This window comes from Panulirus ornatus, chromosome 39 (genome assembly GCF_036320965.1).
Source record: "Panulirus ornatus isolate Po-2019 chromosome 39, ASM3632096v1, whole genome shotgun sequence".
NCBI lineage: Eukaryota > Metazoa > Arthropoda > Malacostraca > Decapoda > Palinuridae > Panulirus > Panulirus ornatus.
Window position 1 is genome coordinate 11500386 of NC_092262.1, and position 17186 is coordinate 11517571.

The following is a 17186-nucleotide window of genomic DNA, read 5'->3' on the forward strand; positions in this document are numbered from 1 at the left end:
CATGAGATTCATTGTGTCTCTTAGAGTCACCAACATCAAGCAGAGACCCAGCTTCAGAATTTCTTTATTTGGAATGATGACATCTGAATTCTCTCAAAATGATATGCTGAAGAAAGTACAGACAACACTAAGATGATGATTTCTCTTATGCCTTAATGATTACCCTTCCTGACAGAGATAAGTTAACCCATCTGTTTAGAAGACTTTTCAGGTTCCTCTTTAAGAAATGCAAGAATCATCGGTGATAGAATCATTGTATTTGGGGCTTTCCTGTAACCCTTTCATGACAAGAAATTGCACCAGTAACAGTAGTATGTAATAACAACAAGAATGCATTTCAGGAGCTTAAGATCTGATATGTGACACTGATTTTTATTTCTTTTGAGTAGGCTGTTAAGATTTCTTTCTCCAGGGAAACCAATAGCTTCTCTATCACAGCCAAGATAGGCTTCGATGGTTTTTGAGCTTTTATATGTTTTTGTACTGGGAGTATGGCTTTGCAGCATTAACTTGCAAAGTCCTATTTCTAATGGCATTTTGGATGGCATGAAGAGCTACTGAAATTTATGCAACGTCTAGACAGATATCTTTCGTAATTTGAAGATCATCTTATAGCATAGATGAGCCTAAAGCCATTTTTTTTCTAATGTAACATTTGCATTCATGTTCAACAATAATCCTTGGACAATTGCTCCTTTGGAACATCATCCTTCATGTTCAGTGAAATCACTTTACGGCTTTATAGATCTCTTGGGAGAATACATTGGAGAATGTTCATTTTTTTCGAGTTAAGTATATATAAGCCTTTGCTTGGAAGGACACTGTCAATTTGGATCCAGAGTTTGGCACTTTTGTCTATACAGCCAGACCTAGATAAGCTTAGAGAATGAAATAAGCCTGATACATGATAAGTGATAAGCCTTTTGAATAAAATACGCTTGATACCTTATATATGATAAACGTAGTGAGAAAAATACGCCTGGTACTTGATATCAAATAAGCTTGATACATGCTATATGATAAATCATATATCCCTGCCACCAAGCGGTCCCTCCCCTAGCGGCCGCACCACATTTACTGACCCTCTGACAAGTTTTTATTGGAACATCTGACATTTTGTTGGTGCTCGTGTTGGACCTTCAAGTAGGAGACGTCAAGGGGAAATGCGTCATTGCACCTTAAACGACCCTTAGGGAAGCTTACCCATGTATGGGTATTTAATAATTAGCCCCCCTTAGTGATATGGTTGTGATTTTATGGGTATTTAATAACTGCCTCCCCCCCCCCCCTTAGTGATGTGGTTGTGATTTAAAGGTTATTTGTCGTTTAGATCTCATAAATAACTGAGTCTCTCTCTCTCTCTCTCTCTCTCTCTCTCTCTCTCTCTCTCTCTCTCTCTCTCTCTCTCTCTCTCTCTCTCTCATATATTGTTATTGCAGTGGTGGAACATGTAAACAGCCGATGTATTGGGAATATGAAATGTAAACTTTTCGATCGTAAGAAACAGCTGTTAGAACATGACACAAACGAGGGGGTGGTGTGCTCTTTGCCTGCCATACACGTTATTGTGTAAGCTGCCTCGCCTTATATGTATGTTATATGTAATCCCGGACGTGATGTGTAGAAGCAACATTATGTGAGGGGAGGCCATGTGACTTTACCAAGTGTTTGGGAAAGTTCAGTTCCCAGTGGCCTCTCCAAGACCACCTTATTTAAGGCCACAAAGATAGATCAAGTGGTTTGTAAACATGTCTTTCCCTTGATTGGAGTGGTATATATAATTTATCCCCTGATTGGAATGGTATATATAATTTATCCCTTGATTGGAGTGGTCTGTGTAGTTTAAAGATAATGGAGGTGTTATGGACGTTAGTTAAGGCCACAAAGATAAATTGAGCGTTTAAAACGAGTTAGATCATTAGTATACTGGACAAATTAGGCCCCAAACAATGGTTTGCGAATGTCTTTCCCTTGATTGGAATGGTATGTTTAATGTATCCCTTGATTAGGGTGGTATATATAGTTTATCTCTTGATTGGGTTGGTATGTTTAATTTATCCCTTGATTGGGGTGGTGTATATATATATATAGCTTATCCCTTGATTGGAATGGTATGTTTAATTTATTCCTTGATTGGGGTGGAATATATAGTTAATTCCTTGATTGGGGTGATATGTTTGATTTATCCCTTGATTGGGGTGGTATATATAGTTAATTCCTTGATTGGGGTGATATGTTTGATTTATCCCTTGATTGGGGTGGTGTATATATATAGCTTATCCCTTGTTTGGAATTGTATGTTTAATTTATTCCTTGATTGGGGTGGTATGTATAGTTTATTCCTTGATTGGGGTGGAGATGGCTTTCCTCCTACTCGTGCTCTGTCCGCCCCATAATAACAGCTGGCTGACCCATCCTCATAGGTTTCCTGACATAACAGGGTTCTCTTCTGTCCACCCCCAGCCCCGTCTATCCGTATTTTCTTATCCCCCGTCTCATTACCAGTGAGGTTAATTCCTCCCTCGCCCTCCTGTCCAGTCTTCTGTCTTACGCCCCCTCGTCCCTGCGTACATGATTCCGTCTTGCGTACATCCTGTCTCATTTTCCCAGCACCCGTCAGGGATTGACGGAGGCCCCCGAAACCACACTCCGTCCTCACTCACCACCTCCCCCCCCCCCCCCTACCATAATGGACTCACTTACCGTCAACCCCCAGCCTCCCTCCCTCCCTCCCTCCTGTCTCAAGACCCTACTCCTGTACCACTGTCTCTCTCAGTCCGACTGTCTATATAACCCAAGTGGCATCATGTTATAATCATCAGCTCGACCAGCCCTCCCTCCCTCCCTCCCCCCCCCTATTCCCTGTGCCCCATCCCACCCATTCCCTGTGCCCCAGCGCCCCCACCCTCCACCCCTTTTGCCACCCCACTTAGATATCTCTCTCCCGTCAGTACCCCACCAACCCGATCCCAGGCTTGTGGGCCTGCGATAGATACATACAATGTATCTTTCACAAATTTAAAACTTAGAACTCAAGTTACATGGGAAAAAGAGGCCAGTAGATGTGATAGATTGTGGTATACGAGATAGATAAGAGGCGGATAGACCCTATGAGTGTGTAAGGTCATTTGACTCCGGCCAGCGAAGGAGTTGCCCTGGGTGGGGAGGGATGGGTGTGTTTGGGCAAGGCTAGATCAAGGATAGTCGGACGAGGTGTCTCGTGAGGGACAGATGGGTGTTTGGAGGACGAGGTGGACAGCTAAGTGGTAGGTGGATAGAGGAAGTTCGTGTGAAAGACTTGGTGGATAGGGTAGTGGATAGAGGACATTGTGGTCGAGACTACATTCATTATTAAGGGGGTAATGGTGTATCAGAGCTGCTGCTGGGGTGTAGCAGTGGGTACAGTAGCTGGGTGTAGGTGGAGGCAAGCATAGAACGTACAGTGGGTACAATAGCTTGGTGTAGGTGGACAGAGACTAGGTTTCTACGCTGTCCAGCCCGCATTCTGTCTACGGGAATTGACGGGAGTTACTCCTGTCCTTACGGTTGAGAGAGAGAGAGAGAGAGAGAGAGAGAGAGAGAGCTGTACTGCGCGTGCGTCTGTCTTGACGGGTTGGTTCATAGTATATTCACACCGCACGCTGTCTGCCCAGCCTCTTGCCTAGCCTTGTATATTGAGACGGGGGGAGGGAGCTAGGATGTTGAAGGGGTGGGAGGTGCGTATATTGAGACGGGGGAAGGGAGCTAGGATGTTGAGGGGGTGGGAGGTGCGTATATTGAGATGGGGGGGAGCTGGGATGTTGAGGGGATGGGGCTGCGTATATTGAGATGGGGGGGGGGGAGCTGGGATGTTGAGGGGATGGGGCTGCGTATATTGAAATGGGGGGGGGGGAGCTGGGATGTTGAGGGGATGGGGCTGCGTATATTGAGATGGGGGGGGGAGGTAAGTATGATGTTGAGGGGGTGGAAGGTGGGGTAGGGGTGCTAGGGGGAGCTAGGTTGTTGAGGGGGGGGAGGGGGTAGTGATGATCATATATAGGTTCCCAGTTCCCTGTGTGTGTGTGTGTGTGGAGGGGTATATATCATTCCCCCCTCCCTTCCCCCCCAATCTCCCTCCTTGTTGACTGAAGGGAAGTACGTAGAGGGAGGATTGGTTAAGCATGCGCATGCGCTTGCCTGCCAGCCAGCATGCATACCTGGGCAATGCTGACCTGAGCACACACACACACACACACACACACACGGAACACCAAGAGTTGATAAGGGTTGAATCCTTTTAGATTGGCCCACCTTGGAAGAGAGAAGAGTTAGGGGCGACCCTAACGTTCAAAAACTACATTTGGATGACATAAACATTGAACAAGTTCTTGGAGAGATGTGGAGGGGAATATATAGAATAACTGGAGAACATAACATGAAATTAAACATGAGAAATGTTCTTTTTTAAATTGAAATAAAAATTTATATAGAACTATTTTTTTTAGATAAATAATTACAGATGTGATTAATGCAAACTACATCTGATTATAAATTGGTAATTAAAGACGCAAATGAGACTCCATCAGTGTACAACTCTCTCTCATTACAGTACAAATTGGTAATTGAACACACATAGATCTCGCGGGTAGCCACATATAGATCTCAGGGTAACCACATATAGACCCCGGGTAACCACATAGATCCCTCGGGTACCACATATAGCCTCCGGATAACCACATATAGACCCCGGGTAACCACATATAGCCTCCGGATAACCACATATAGATCCTTCGGTTAACCACATATAGCCTCCGGATAACCACATATAGACCCTTCGGGTAACCACACATAGACCCCGGGTAAGCATATAGATCCCTCGGGTAGCCACATATAGACCCCGGGTAACCACATATAGACCCCGGGTAGCCACATATAGACCCCGGGTAAGCACATAGATCCCTCGGGTAGCCACATATAGACCCCGGGTAAGCACATAGATCCCTCGGGTAGCCACATATAGACCCCGGGTAACCACAAATAGACCCCGGGTAAGGTCAGAGGTAATTGGCGGGCACGAGGTTAGAAATACAGTATGCAAATGAGCTCTGGAGACGAGGAAGATAAAAAAAAAAAAAAGCCAAAATCGACTTAAATAACGAATACCAAAAAGACTCATTGGGGTTGGGTGTGGGGCAAGACAGGTGTATACTATACCCCAGAACACAAATATACATTTTGAAGATGAGAAATTAATTGATTAATTCTTCATTTGCACAGCATATAGATATTTGGAACAAGAGATATACGATGAAAAGAATATTATGATTTCATATCCGGGATAAAGACATAGTGGACCACACGGGCGTGGCTCATATTTATGATTGATCCCGTATGAATTTCACCAAGTGGTAGGAAGACACCCAGTCGTATATACGGGCGTGGGAGCGACTAATGATTTTATTACATTCCCTTGTTGCCATCCCCGTGTGGTCAGAGAGAGAGAGAGGGGTCATGCACGGATAGATAAGTAAGAAGGATAAGAGGAACACAAGAGAGAGAAAGAGTGGGGAGTTTGAATTGAGGAATGAGAGAGGAGAGGGAGATTTAAACAGGAATGAGAAATAGAGTCACTGTAATAAATGAGAGAGAGAAAGAGAGGAAGTGTAAACAGAGGCATGAGTAAGATATAGAGAGGAGTGAGAGTTTAAACAGACGCTTGAGAGAGAGAGTTTAAACAGGAATGAGAGAGAGTGTAAACAGGAATGAGTGAGAGTTTAAACAGGCATGAGTGAGAGGAGAGAAGGGGTGGGGAGTATTTAAACGCCTGAGAGAGAGAGAGAGAGAGAGAGAGAGAGAGAGAGAGAGAGAGAGAGAGAGAGAGAGAGAGAGAGAGAACCAAGAAAGTAGGAGGAACAGCCTAGCGGATAAATGAGATAAGAGATAGAGAGATAAGGTGAAGTAGCCACTGCTGCCGATAACGAGGGTCGATCACAGTCTCATGTCCAGTGTAGCTAGAGACTGGACTACCATTCCTCATGATAACGACGGTCAGTAACTACCCTTAACGGTCATTAACGCCCCTTGCCGTAGCCTAGGATGATAACGACTGTCGGGTTGTTGTGTTTGTTTCTTCTACCTAAGCTGTCGCGGCTCAACTCAAGGACATCTTCCAGTTCGTGGAGGAATATATATATATATATATATATATATATATATATATATATATATATATATATATATATATATATATATATATATATATATATATATATAGTTTTTGTAGCGTTAATTTATACTTAAACACTACGAATCTGTAGGCACACACTTAAAGAGCTCGACCAATGAGGCCTTGGCGATGCCCCCTCGGAGAGCCAATGAGACCCCGGGGCGGCGAAAGTGACCAATTAGGACGAGGAGTGGCCTGCCTACCCTAACCAATCACCGGCCTCCTTGCCCTCCGCGTACCTGGGTCGGCCGAGCTTGCCAGAGCGCAACGGTCGTTCCCACAGTGTTTGGCTTGGGGGGGAGGGTTGGTGTGGCGCGGGTGGAGTGATGGAGGAGGGGGAGGTGTTGGCGGCGGCGGTGGTGGTGGTGGTGTTGGGGAAGCCCCGTCACTCGCCTTCTGACAACGAGTCCAGAAGATTGGGCACCGCAGCAGTCGCCATCACCGACCCCGTCGCCGCGCACAGCTGCTGGACTTGGTACCCCCAAACGGCTCAAAACGCTCACCCCGGACGACGCAAGCGGCGGCGCCCTCCCCCAAAAACCCCCAAAACATCCCCCAGAGATCCAGTATTATATATTTCCCCCCCTCCTCTCCTTCCCTAACTCCCCACCCCCGCCTTTCGTCGCAAACCCATCTTTCCCCCATTATCTCCCCCCCTCTTCAAGTCACGTCTTTCTCATATCGCCGACACACACGCCCCCCTTGGCCCCCCCTCAACTCAAAAATTCCAAGCCTTACTCATTTTGGAGTCGTGCAAACCGTGTTCTCAAGTTCAATAGACTGTGCATCAAAACAGAACTTTATAGGACTTATTTTTTCAAACAAAAATAATTATCCAACTTTTGGGGGCCCATCATGGCCGGAAACCTTTGAAAAAAAAAATAATCGGAAAAAAGAGGAGAGATAGAGAGAGATAGATAGCGATAGACAGGGAAGCGACAGCAGTTGTGAGAGTACAGCATGCACACCTATTTATATCCGGGATATCCCGGTCATCGTAAGTAATATCGGCTATCCCACAGTGGCTTTGTTATATCCCACCCATGGGCCACCAAGCCGGGAAGGCCCCCCATCCCTTCCTTCCCCCATCCCAACCCCCCCTTTACCTATATAACCCCCACAATACACGAGATAATCCCATATTGTCCCTCCCCATCCCTCATTGATAGACCCCATAGCAAAGTCCTTTTCTAGTCTTAAAAAAGGGGGATTTTTTTAGGATAATTTGGTGTTTCAAGTCTTGAAAGTGCAGCTGCTGGTGCTTAAGTTCCATAGCCTAGCTTTTGCCCCCCTCCCCCCCCTTTCCCTTTTATAGCTGTGTTCAACATAGCTTAGTCTGGTCAGAAGCCTAGCTTGGCCCCATACTGATAGCTGTGTTCAACATAGCTTGTGCTGTCGTCCTAGTTTAGCTTTCCTCCCCCCTCCTATAGCTGAATGGTGCTGTTCAACCCTCCCTTCAACAGGGACTTTTCCCCCTGGTAAATTAATGTCACTAAGCTACGGGTTCCCTACTTACTATAATCTTTTTTGTAAACAAGAAAATACGGATAATATGGGGGTTATTCCTCTTACTAGTTATTGCATTTATTAACCTTTACTATAGTTACATCTTAACTACCCAGTCTATTATGATTTATTGTTGCTAACATTTAAATGTCTACGGGTTATTTCAAGGCCAGGGAAGCCATCATTTTGGCCTGTACAATTAATAATACCTTCTACTATAGACTTTAAGGTCACTAAACATTTTTAACAAAATGTTGCTCAATAACTGAGTTATGTCACTGAGGTAATTGCTTCACCAAAGGGGGTCAGCTTAAGTCTCGTGGGGGTGATTCTATAGAAGTGACCTGGCAGGACTGTGGTATTGAACATGGGAAAAATAGGGACATTTTTTTTAAGCTTCGTGTACGGGCCTTTTTTTTTTTTTTTAAGACTTTACGGTTAACATTTTAGGTAGTGATGGCTTTAAATTCCTATTTTTTTTTTTATAGTTCAGCTAATGTGATTGACTTCCCATCTAGAAAGAAAAGGACACACCCATGATCACTTGTATTTTGCTAGAATCTATTATAATTCAGGGTAGACTAATGGTAGATTATACTCCTGAATTCGGGATAAAGTAGATTAGGACTCAAGGTAAATAGGGAAAAGTTGATATATCTTTTTTCCCCAATGAATAAATTTTTTTTAGGTTAAAAATGCCTATCTAGTTCACCACTGTGGTGGCGTTATCTTTTGCCCCAAATACACTGAAAAAAAATTTAAATTGACAAAATAATTACCTCGACACTAGGGGGTTGTATTACAATGTTATTTATGAGTTTAGAATATTATTTATTAGTTATTTAGTGCAAAACCAAAGTGATTAGGGTGTAGGACCTGGCCAGAGAGAGATACTGTGTGTGTGTGTGTGGTGTTTGGGCCGCACGATTCATTTTGAAAAAAGCAATACTTGTGTACGAGACTTTGTGACATGAGGTCGTCCTTTCCAGAAATGCTGGCGGGCCGAGGTCTCCCGACGGTGCCCGAGGAAGACTTCCTGCCGGAGGTGGGCGAGACGCCCGATCTCCCTCCTGCGCCTCCGTCAGCCCCTTCGACGTCGCCCCCTCTCTCCAGCCACCACTACCCCGGGGGCGTCGCCCCTGCTCAAACCTTCCTCGAGGCGGCCTCGCCAACGCACTCGCCCTCCCACAAGCCCATCACCACCTCCCTCACGCACCCTAAACATTCCCCGGTCTTCAGAGGCAACCAGATCCCCCTCCACGACCAGCCTGCAGGAGGACAAGGACAACAACAACAACAGCTGGTGCCTCTCCCTACACAGTCGCCACCTGTGTCCTACCAAGCCTCCCTGGTGAGGTCTCCACTCCTAACTCAGCCGCAGCAGACCCTCCTCCAGCAGCAGCCTCCTCCTCCTGCCCCTACACAGCTTCAACAGCAGTTACAGCAGCCCCACACTCCTCCCCAGCAGGTGCAGCAGCCTCACACACCCCCCCAGCAGTCACCGGCATCGCCCCAGCAGGCCGCCCCACCACGCTCCTTCATCCGTAGTCATAGCCACCATGACCTCACCACACCACAGCACCAGCAACCTGCCGTCCCCACACCACACCATGAGTCCTCCTTCGTCATACCCAAGGTAAGGCCCTTGTGAAGTTTAACAGTACCAACCCAGACACGATCATGCAGGTGTCTCATGACGCCCCCCCGCTGGCCCCGTCATTCAGCCCGGTCATGCATGCATGCCCACACACACATTTCAACATGGGTAATTAACATGGCCCGTACCTAACATAGGGCGGGCGCCACCAAGGTGTTTCAGTTGAACAATATCATCTCACGGGTTGTACATGGCTCAGGTCAACACTCACACACCAGGGTATATATATATATATAACACACTGTCCATCTCTCGATCAACACCTCCCCCCCTTCCATCCCCAATAAATTATTTAGCCCTCCTGAAAATAGAATTATTAGTTATTAATTACTGCGGGTGGATTGCCGACCTTCCTCGATGTCTGCTCCCGATGTCGTTGTGAGCGTCCCTCCGTCTGGATGCCCAGCAGCGCAGCGCGCCCGCGCCCCTTGGCTCGAGGTGCCCTGAAAGTGGCTGTAAGGGAGGGGGTAGAAGTTGCTGCTCCAGCTGCTTCAGCGCCACCTTCAGGAGCCTGCTGGTGGTTTGGTAAGGCCGCGTGAGCTCCCCCCACGAAGCCTGGAGTATGGGACTGTAGGAGGGGAGGAAAGATGGTCAGTCTCTCCCCCACTGGAGGAGACGGAGGGAGGAGGTTGGTGTGTGTGTGTGTGTGTGTGCACGCGCCCGCCTTTTGTCGGCGCTACACACACACACACGCACACAGACAGCTCCTGCAGCAGGGGTGGGGAAACAGCTCCTGCAGCAGGGGTGGAAAAAACAGCTCCTGTAGCAGGGGTGGGAAAACAGCTCCTGCAGCAGGGGCCGGGGGGGGGGGGGGGGGAGGTGAATGGCAAGCCGAGGCCTACCTCCTCACACCACACACAAACAGATAACTTTATATATCATGGTCTCCCAACGTGTCGGCGGCACATTCGATAAAATTCGTTCCTGGGGCGCGGAGTGGTATATATACCCACCCAGTGGGGTTGGGGGTGAGGCAAGGCGGGGCCAGCGTAGCGCACAGCGGCTGCGCGGTGGTGGCAAGTTGCGGGAGGGGGAGGGAGAGAAGGGGGATGTCATGGGAGGGGGGGGAGGGTGTTGTTTATCTATCACTCGCCCCTGGGATGCATGGTTTCTGGACTGGTTCGAGGCTGACCCTTCTTGTCTGTGTGAGAATTGCTGGGAAAAGTCGCACTTGATGATCATGCATGGTAGATTGTATCCTCCTCCTGAGGTTCTCTTAGGAGGGGGAGATGATGTGGGGTGTCGGCGGGGAGGGGGGGAGACATGTTTGGGGGTGATGGGGTGGGGAGGGACGTAAGAATGGTAGGCGGGGCGTATAGTGGCGTGATCTCCCCCCACCATGTGACCCCCACGTGCACAACACAGCCACCTTCTCTGTTGCTAGGCCAGCAGGAGCTACCCACCCTCCCCCTCCTGGTCTTGGTCGACCAAACGACCCCATCTCCCCAAAACCATCCAATTCTCCATCATCTCGTGAGCAGACGTCCAATCTTGTACGACAACGGGGTTATTAAAGCCACAACCACCTGTGTATACACTGTAGATAATAGAAAAAAAAAAAAAGGAATAGGCTGCGCTCCGTTCAGCAGCAGTGGCAGGAAATTGCAATACCCTACCAGCATCACTTGGAAACAAAGCTCATTTCTCCGTACAGTTGGGGGATCATGCGGGCTGCATGGCGGTCGACGCACCACTTGTCATTTGACCTTGAGATTCCCGTATAAAGAAAATGTAGTTCGAAGAAGAAGAAAAAAAAACCTGGAAATCTCGCCCAGAACATTATCGTTGTCTCTCGTTACCTCTGTAGTACTGAGCGGTAACCACTGTTACCACAGTTACTTCGGGGTCAAGATGGGGGGGTCGTCTTCATGTATAACTGGTAGTAGTAGATATCTAGTAGAAGTAGACTATGGCAGTAGACGAGAGAGAGAGAGAGAAGTAAAGCAAGACGCAAGAGAGGGCTGTGGGGTTGGGGGGGAGGAGACGTGGTGCCTGCTTACGACATTGTCTGGGCTGGAGAGAGAAATTCTTGTAGCTTTTTTTCTTCTTCTTTTCTTGTGGTTACGTTCATATCAACATGTGTGTTGCAACCTCCTTGGTCGGACACGTCCTGCAGCTGCTTCATGACTTGGGATATGCATGTGTGTGTGTGTGTGTGTGGGATGGGGGCCAGGGGAAGGGATGCCTTATAGTCGTACACTGATTTAAGGGTCGTTTTCAGTGGGTGTGTTAATAAAAGGGTCGTTTTCAGTGGAAATTTCAAAGGGATGTTTGTTTTTTAACGTTTTTTGGTGAATTTGGATGTGGGGAAGGATTCTGTGTAGTCGTACGCTGTTAGAGGGTCGTTTTCAGTGGAAGTTTTAATTATTAAGGGGTTGTTTTCAGTGGAAATTTTAATTATTAAGGTCTTTTTCAGTGGAATTGTTAATAGAATGGTAGTTTTCAGTGGAAGTTATGATAATGAAAGGGTCGTTTTCAGTGGAAATTATAACAACGAAAGGGTCGTTTTCAGTGGAAATAATATAAAAGGGTCGTTTTCAGAGGCAATATTGATTTAAAAGTGTCGTTTTCAGTGGAAATATTGATAAAGGCCGTTTACGGTGAAAATGATAATTCAAGGGTCGTTTTCAGTGGAAATATTTCTAAAAGTGTCGTTTTCGGTGAAAATTATAATGATGAAAGGGTCGTTTTCAGTGGAAACATTAATAAAAGGGTCGTTTTCAGTGGGAAAATTAGTGGGGACGTCTGTTTGTTGAATTTTTTTTATGAATTTGGAAGTTGGGAAAGATTTCATAAAGTCGTACACTGATAAAAAGGTCGTTTTCAGTGGGAATTTTTGGAGTGGTATCAATTAGTTGAACGTTTTTATTCCGTGGTGGAAGATATTGAGTATATTCTTTTTGTCAGCTATTGTGGAAATTGTGATTGCTCATATGATGGCGACGCTACTTCCTGTGTGACGGGGTAGCGACAGGAATGGATGAAGGCAAGCAAGTATGAATATGTATATATGTATGCATATGTGCGTGCATGGGCGTTTATGTTTATGTATGTGTATATTAGTGGATGGGCCATTCTTCGTCCGTTTCCTGGCGCTACCTCGCTGACACGAGAAACAGCGATTATCTATATATATATATATATATATATATATATATATATATATATATATATATATATATATATATATATATATATTTGTGTGTGTGTGCATGTGTGGACGTGTATGTGAGAGGGTTGGGCCGTTCTTTCGTATGTTTCGTTGCGCTACCTCGCTAACGCGGGAGACAGCGACTAAGTATAATAATGAAAAAAGTATAGATTGAGCTTTCTAGTTCAACATTGATGCAGTTTGTGCTTAAAATGTTTGTTAGTCGGTGAGTGGGTGTTTTCAATCGTTTACTGATGTCTCCATTAAGTGGGGGATTAAGATTATTTAAAGTGGGACGTATTTAAACGACACGTTTTGGAATTGACACGAAACTTTACGACATTTTTTTTAAGATTTCCATAGGTTGTTTTTGCTTGTAGGGCAAACGATGTGCTCCTGCAGGGTTTTGCCTGGGACTCGCTACCCATGACTACTTATAAACCCTAAGTAGAAGTGGAATCTCCCCATGACTACTTATAAACCCTAAGTAGAAGTGGAATATTTAGGAAACACAGGAAGATTGGAGTGTGATCTGGTCCGTTGTGTGTGTGTGTGTATGGGGGGCGTTGAGTATAGGTATTTGGAAGCATTTAAATTTTGTCGTTATTCGTATATATATATATATATATATATATATATATATATATATATATATATATATATATATATATATATATATTCCTATGAGTCCACGGGGAAAATGAAACACGAAAAGTTCCCAAGTGCACTTTCGTGCAATAATCACATCATCAGGGGAGACACAAGAGAGGAATATAACAGTCAGTTGATATACATCGAAGAGACGAAGCTAGCTTCCATGCTCACTTGACCTTGATGCTTGTATAGCTAGGACTGGCAAGCATTGTGCAGCATATGATGTTGAGTTGCCTGGGTATGCGTGCTGGTCAGAGGGTAATGCTTCCCATGCTAATTGCTCCTCTCACAACGCTACCACAGCTCATGGCTTGCGCTCTTGTGGCCATGGTCAGCATATTATTTAGGCTTGGCCTCGTTGCTTATTTCTCTTCAGCATTGCCACTTTGTCATGCTTGCGTGATGCTGGACGACACTCAGCATTACCCCTCCCCCTCTTGTCGTGGTTATCACACACATATCAGCATTGTTTCAACTGTACACCCTGGTCAGCATTGCCTCATGATATGCTGGGCTGTACGTCATGGTCAGCATTACCTCTGTAAGCAATGATTACGGGTTATGCTCACTTGAACCCATGTATCTGTCAGCATTATGCTTCTTATTGTGCTCGCATGGCTCAGCATTACCCCACTTGTGTTTAAGGGTCGTACCGTCGTGCTCAGGGGGAGTCGTACCGTGGTGTTCAAGGGTCGTACCGTCGTGCTCAGGGGGGTCGTACCGTGTTCAAGGGTCGTACCGTCGTGCTCATGGGAGTCGTACCGTCGTGTCCAGGGGGTCGTACCGTGGTGTTCAAGGGTCGTACCATCGTGCTCATGGGAGTTGTACCGTCGTGTCCAGTGGGGTCGTACCGTGGTGTTCAAGGGTCGTACCGTCGTGCTCAGGGGAGTCGTACCGTCGTGTTCAAGGGTCGCACCGTCGTGCTCAGGGGAGTCATACCGTCGTGCTCAGGGGGGTCGTACCGTCGTGCTCTGGGGGTCGTACCATCGTGCTCAGGGGAGTCATACCGTCGTGCTCAGGGGGGTCGTACCGTCGTGCTCAGGGGGTCGTACCGTCGTGCTCAGGGGAGTCGTACCGACGTGTTGAGGGAGTCGCACCGTCGTGCTCAGGGGAGTCGTACCGACGTGTTGAGGGAGTCGTACCGTCGTGCTCAGGGGAGTCGTACCGACGTGTTGAGGGAGTCGTACCGTCGTGTTCATGGGGGTCATACCGTCGTGCTCAGGGGGTCGTACCGTCGTGTTCATGGGGGTCGTACCGTCGTGTTCAATGGTCGTACCGTCGTGCCAGGAGTTGGGGAAGGGATGTTGGTAGGGGGGGGGGTGACTTTGGTTATGCTGACTTGCTTATGTCTTGCTTATCTTACACTCGTCATGTCTCCTTGGCTGGCTCAGCAGGGAGGCCTGGTGTGGGGGTCAGTCCAAGATGGTGTATGTATAGAAGACGATCATGGTCACACACACACACACACACACACAACTTTCTCCTCGTCACTCACATCACTGACCCCCCCCCCCGTCAAGACTTGAAGGGGGTTTAGTCCTGGGGGTGAGGAGTGGGCAGCCCCCTTTACACCCCACCACCCCCACCTCCTTCCACCATATTGTAGATCAGTCCTCTGGTGTTTCCTCAGTCTGCCTCAGTCTATCTTTTCCACCCACCCTGCCTGAAATTAACCATTGGACGGCAATGATTTATGTACATTCTGTTGCTGTGTCTCCCCCATCATCAGTGGTCGTGTGTTGCTGTGTGTCCTCCATCATCACTGGTTGTGTGTTGCTGTGTGTCCTCCATCATCAGTGGTCATGTGTTGCTGTGTGTCCTCCATCATCAGTGGTCGTGTGTTGCTGTGTGTCCTCCATCATCACTGGTCGTGTGTTGCTGTGTGTCCTCCATCATCACTGGTCGTGTGTTGCTGTGTGTCCTCCATCATCACTGGTCGTGTGTTGCTGTGTGTCCTCCATCATCAGTGGTCGTGTGTTGCTGTGTGTCCTCCATCATCAGTGGTCGTGTGTTGCTGTGTGTCCTCCATCATCACTGGTCGTGTGTTGCTGTGTTGCTGTGTGTCCTCCATCATCAGTGGTCGTGTGTTGCTGTGTGTCCTCCATCATCAGTGGTCGTGTGTTGCTGTGTGTCCTCCATCATCAGTGGTCGTGTGTTGCTGTTTGTCCTCCATCATCAGTGGTCGTGTGTTGCTGTGTGTCCTCCATCATCAGTGGTCGTGTGTTGCTGTGTGTCCTCCATCATCAGTGGTCGTGTGTTGCTGTGTGTTGTACCCGTCCCCCTCCACCCCTATCAGCGGTGATAACACCTGGTCTTCCCTAAGTATCCAATTCGTCTTAAGATCCCCTGTTGTCCCAGTGCCTGTGTCCCATCCCTCTTATCTCGCGTCCCCTCTCCTTGTCTCCCCCCGCCCCCCCTGCCTCACGAGACTTTGGACTGTGGTGATAACGACCTGGGGGCCTCCACGCGGCTAGAGGTGGATGGAATGAGGACGCCAGCTGCCATTTGACCCAGCAGCTACAACCCCCAGACCCAATTGCCTTATTAAACCTCCTCCTCCTAAGTGGCTTAGGGTAGTTTAACGACACGGGTATCCACTACCCAATAGCTACAACCCCCAGACCCAGTGGCCTCATAACTATTACCCCCCCACCCCCCACCCCCTCTTCCCCCGTCCTTCTATCGGCCGTATGCAAACAGGTAAACAACACGGGATACCCACCGTGTAAGCCGGGGTGGGTCTGGCAGGCGGCGTTGTGGTGGGTATGTGACGCGTCCCAGCGGTGGTGTCCCCTGGGGTCATCACAACCCCCACGTCCCCTGGGGTCATCACAACCCCCACGTCCCCTGGGGTCATCACAACCCCCACGTCCCCTGGGGTCATCACAACCCCCACGTCCCCTGGGGTCATCACAACCCCCACGTCCCCTGGGGTCATCACAACCCCCACGTCCCCTGGGGTCATCACAACCCCCACGTCCCCTGGGGTCATCACAACCCCCCACGTCCCCTGGGGTCATCACAACCCCCACGTCCCCTGGGGTCATCACAACCCCCACGTCCCCTGGGGTCATCACAACCCCCACGTCCCCTGGGGTCATCACAACCCCCACGTCCCCTGGGGTCATCACAACCCCCACGTCCCCTGGGGTCATCACAACCCCCACGTCCCCTGGGGTCATCACAACCCCCACGACCCCTGGGGTCATCACAACCCCCACGACCCCTGGGGTCATCACAACCCCCACGTCCCCTGGGGTCATCACAACCCCCACGACCCCTGGGGTCATCACAACCCCCACGTCCCCTGGGGTCATCACAACCCCCACGTCCCCTGGGGTCATCACAACCCCCACGTCCCCTGGGGTCATCACAACCCCCACGTCCCCTGGGGTCATCACAACCCCCACGTCCCCTGGGGTCATCACAACCCCCACGTCCCCTGGGGTCATCACAACCCCCACGACCCCTGGGGTCATCACAACCCCCACGTCCCCTGGGGTCATCACAACCCCCACGTCCCCTGGGGTCATCACAACCCCCACGTCCCCTGGGGTCATCACAACCCCCACGACCCCTGGGGTCATCACAACCACGTCACAACACTTGATTCAGTCGTGCCTGATCAATGTTCACCTCTGCACTGGAGTTCGTGTTCACGAATGGCGGATGTGATGTTGAGTGTGTGTGTGTGTGTGTGTTGTATGGTTCGTACCGACGCTCATATTTCGTGTTGCTTCCGCTTGAGCACGACGGTACGACCCTTGGCTGGGATGGCGGCACGACCCTTGACCTAAAGCATATGAGTCAGGTCAAAAGCCAGGCCATGGGTCGTACCGTCTCGCACAGTCGACCAGTGTAGCGAGCAGCCAGGTTCGCCCAGAGTCGGACCCAATCGTCGTGTGGATTAGCTCGACCAAGAAGACATGTGCCAAGGTCATGTTAGTAAGGTGATACAGTGTTCGAGTTGGAGGTCTGAGGAACAGGTCTTGGAGGTCTGAGGAACAGGTCTT

General features: G+C 48.4%; 1 protein-coding gene across 7 annotated transcripts in view; it reads left to right on the top strand.

Annotated features, from left to right (window-relative positions):
* Nucleotides 1-17186, top strand: part of Mondo (MLX interacting protein mondo) — a 137689-nt gene that overhangs the window by 99009 nt on the left and 21494 nt on the right. For all 7 annotated transcript variants that reach the window (XM_071685069.1, XM_071685073.1, XM_071685072.1 and 4 more), the window contains one exon: nucleotides 8701-9347. In XM_071685069.1, coding sequence (XP_071541170.1) covers nucleotides 8701-9347 — 647 coding nt within the window. The remainder of the gene's footprint in view (nucleotides 1-8700; nucleotides 9348-17186) is intronic.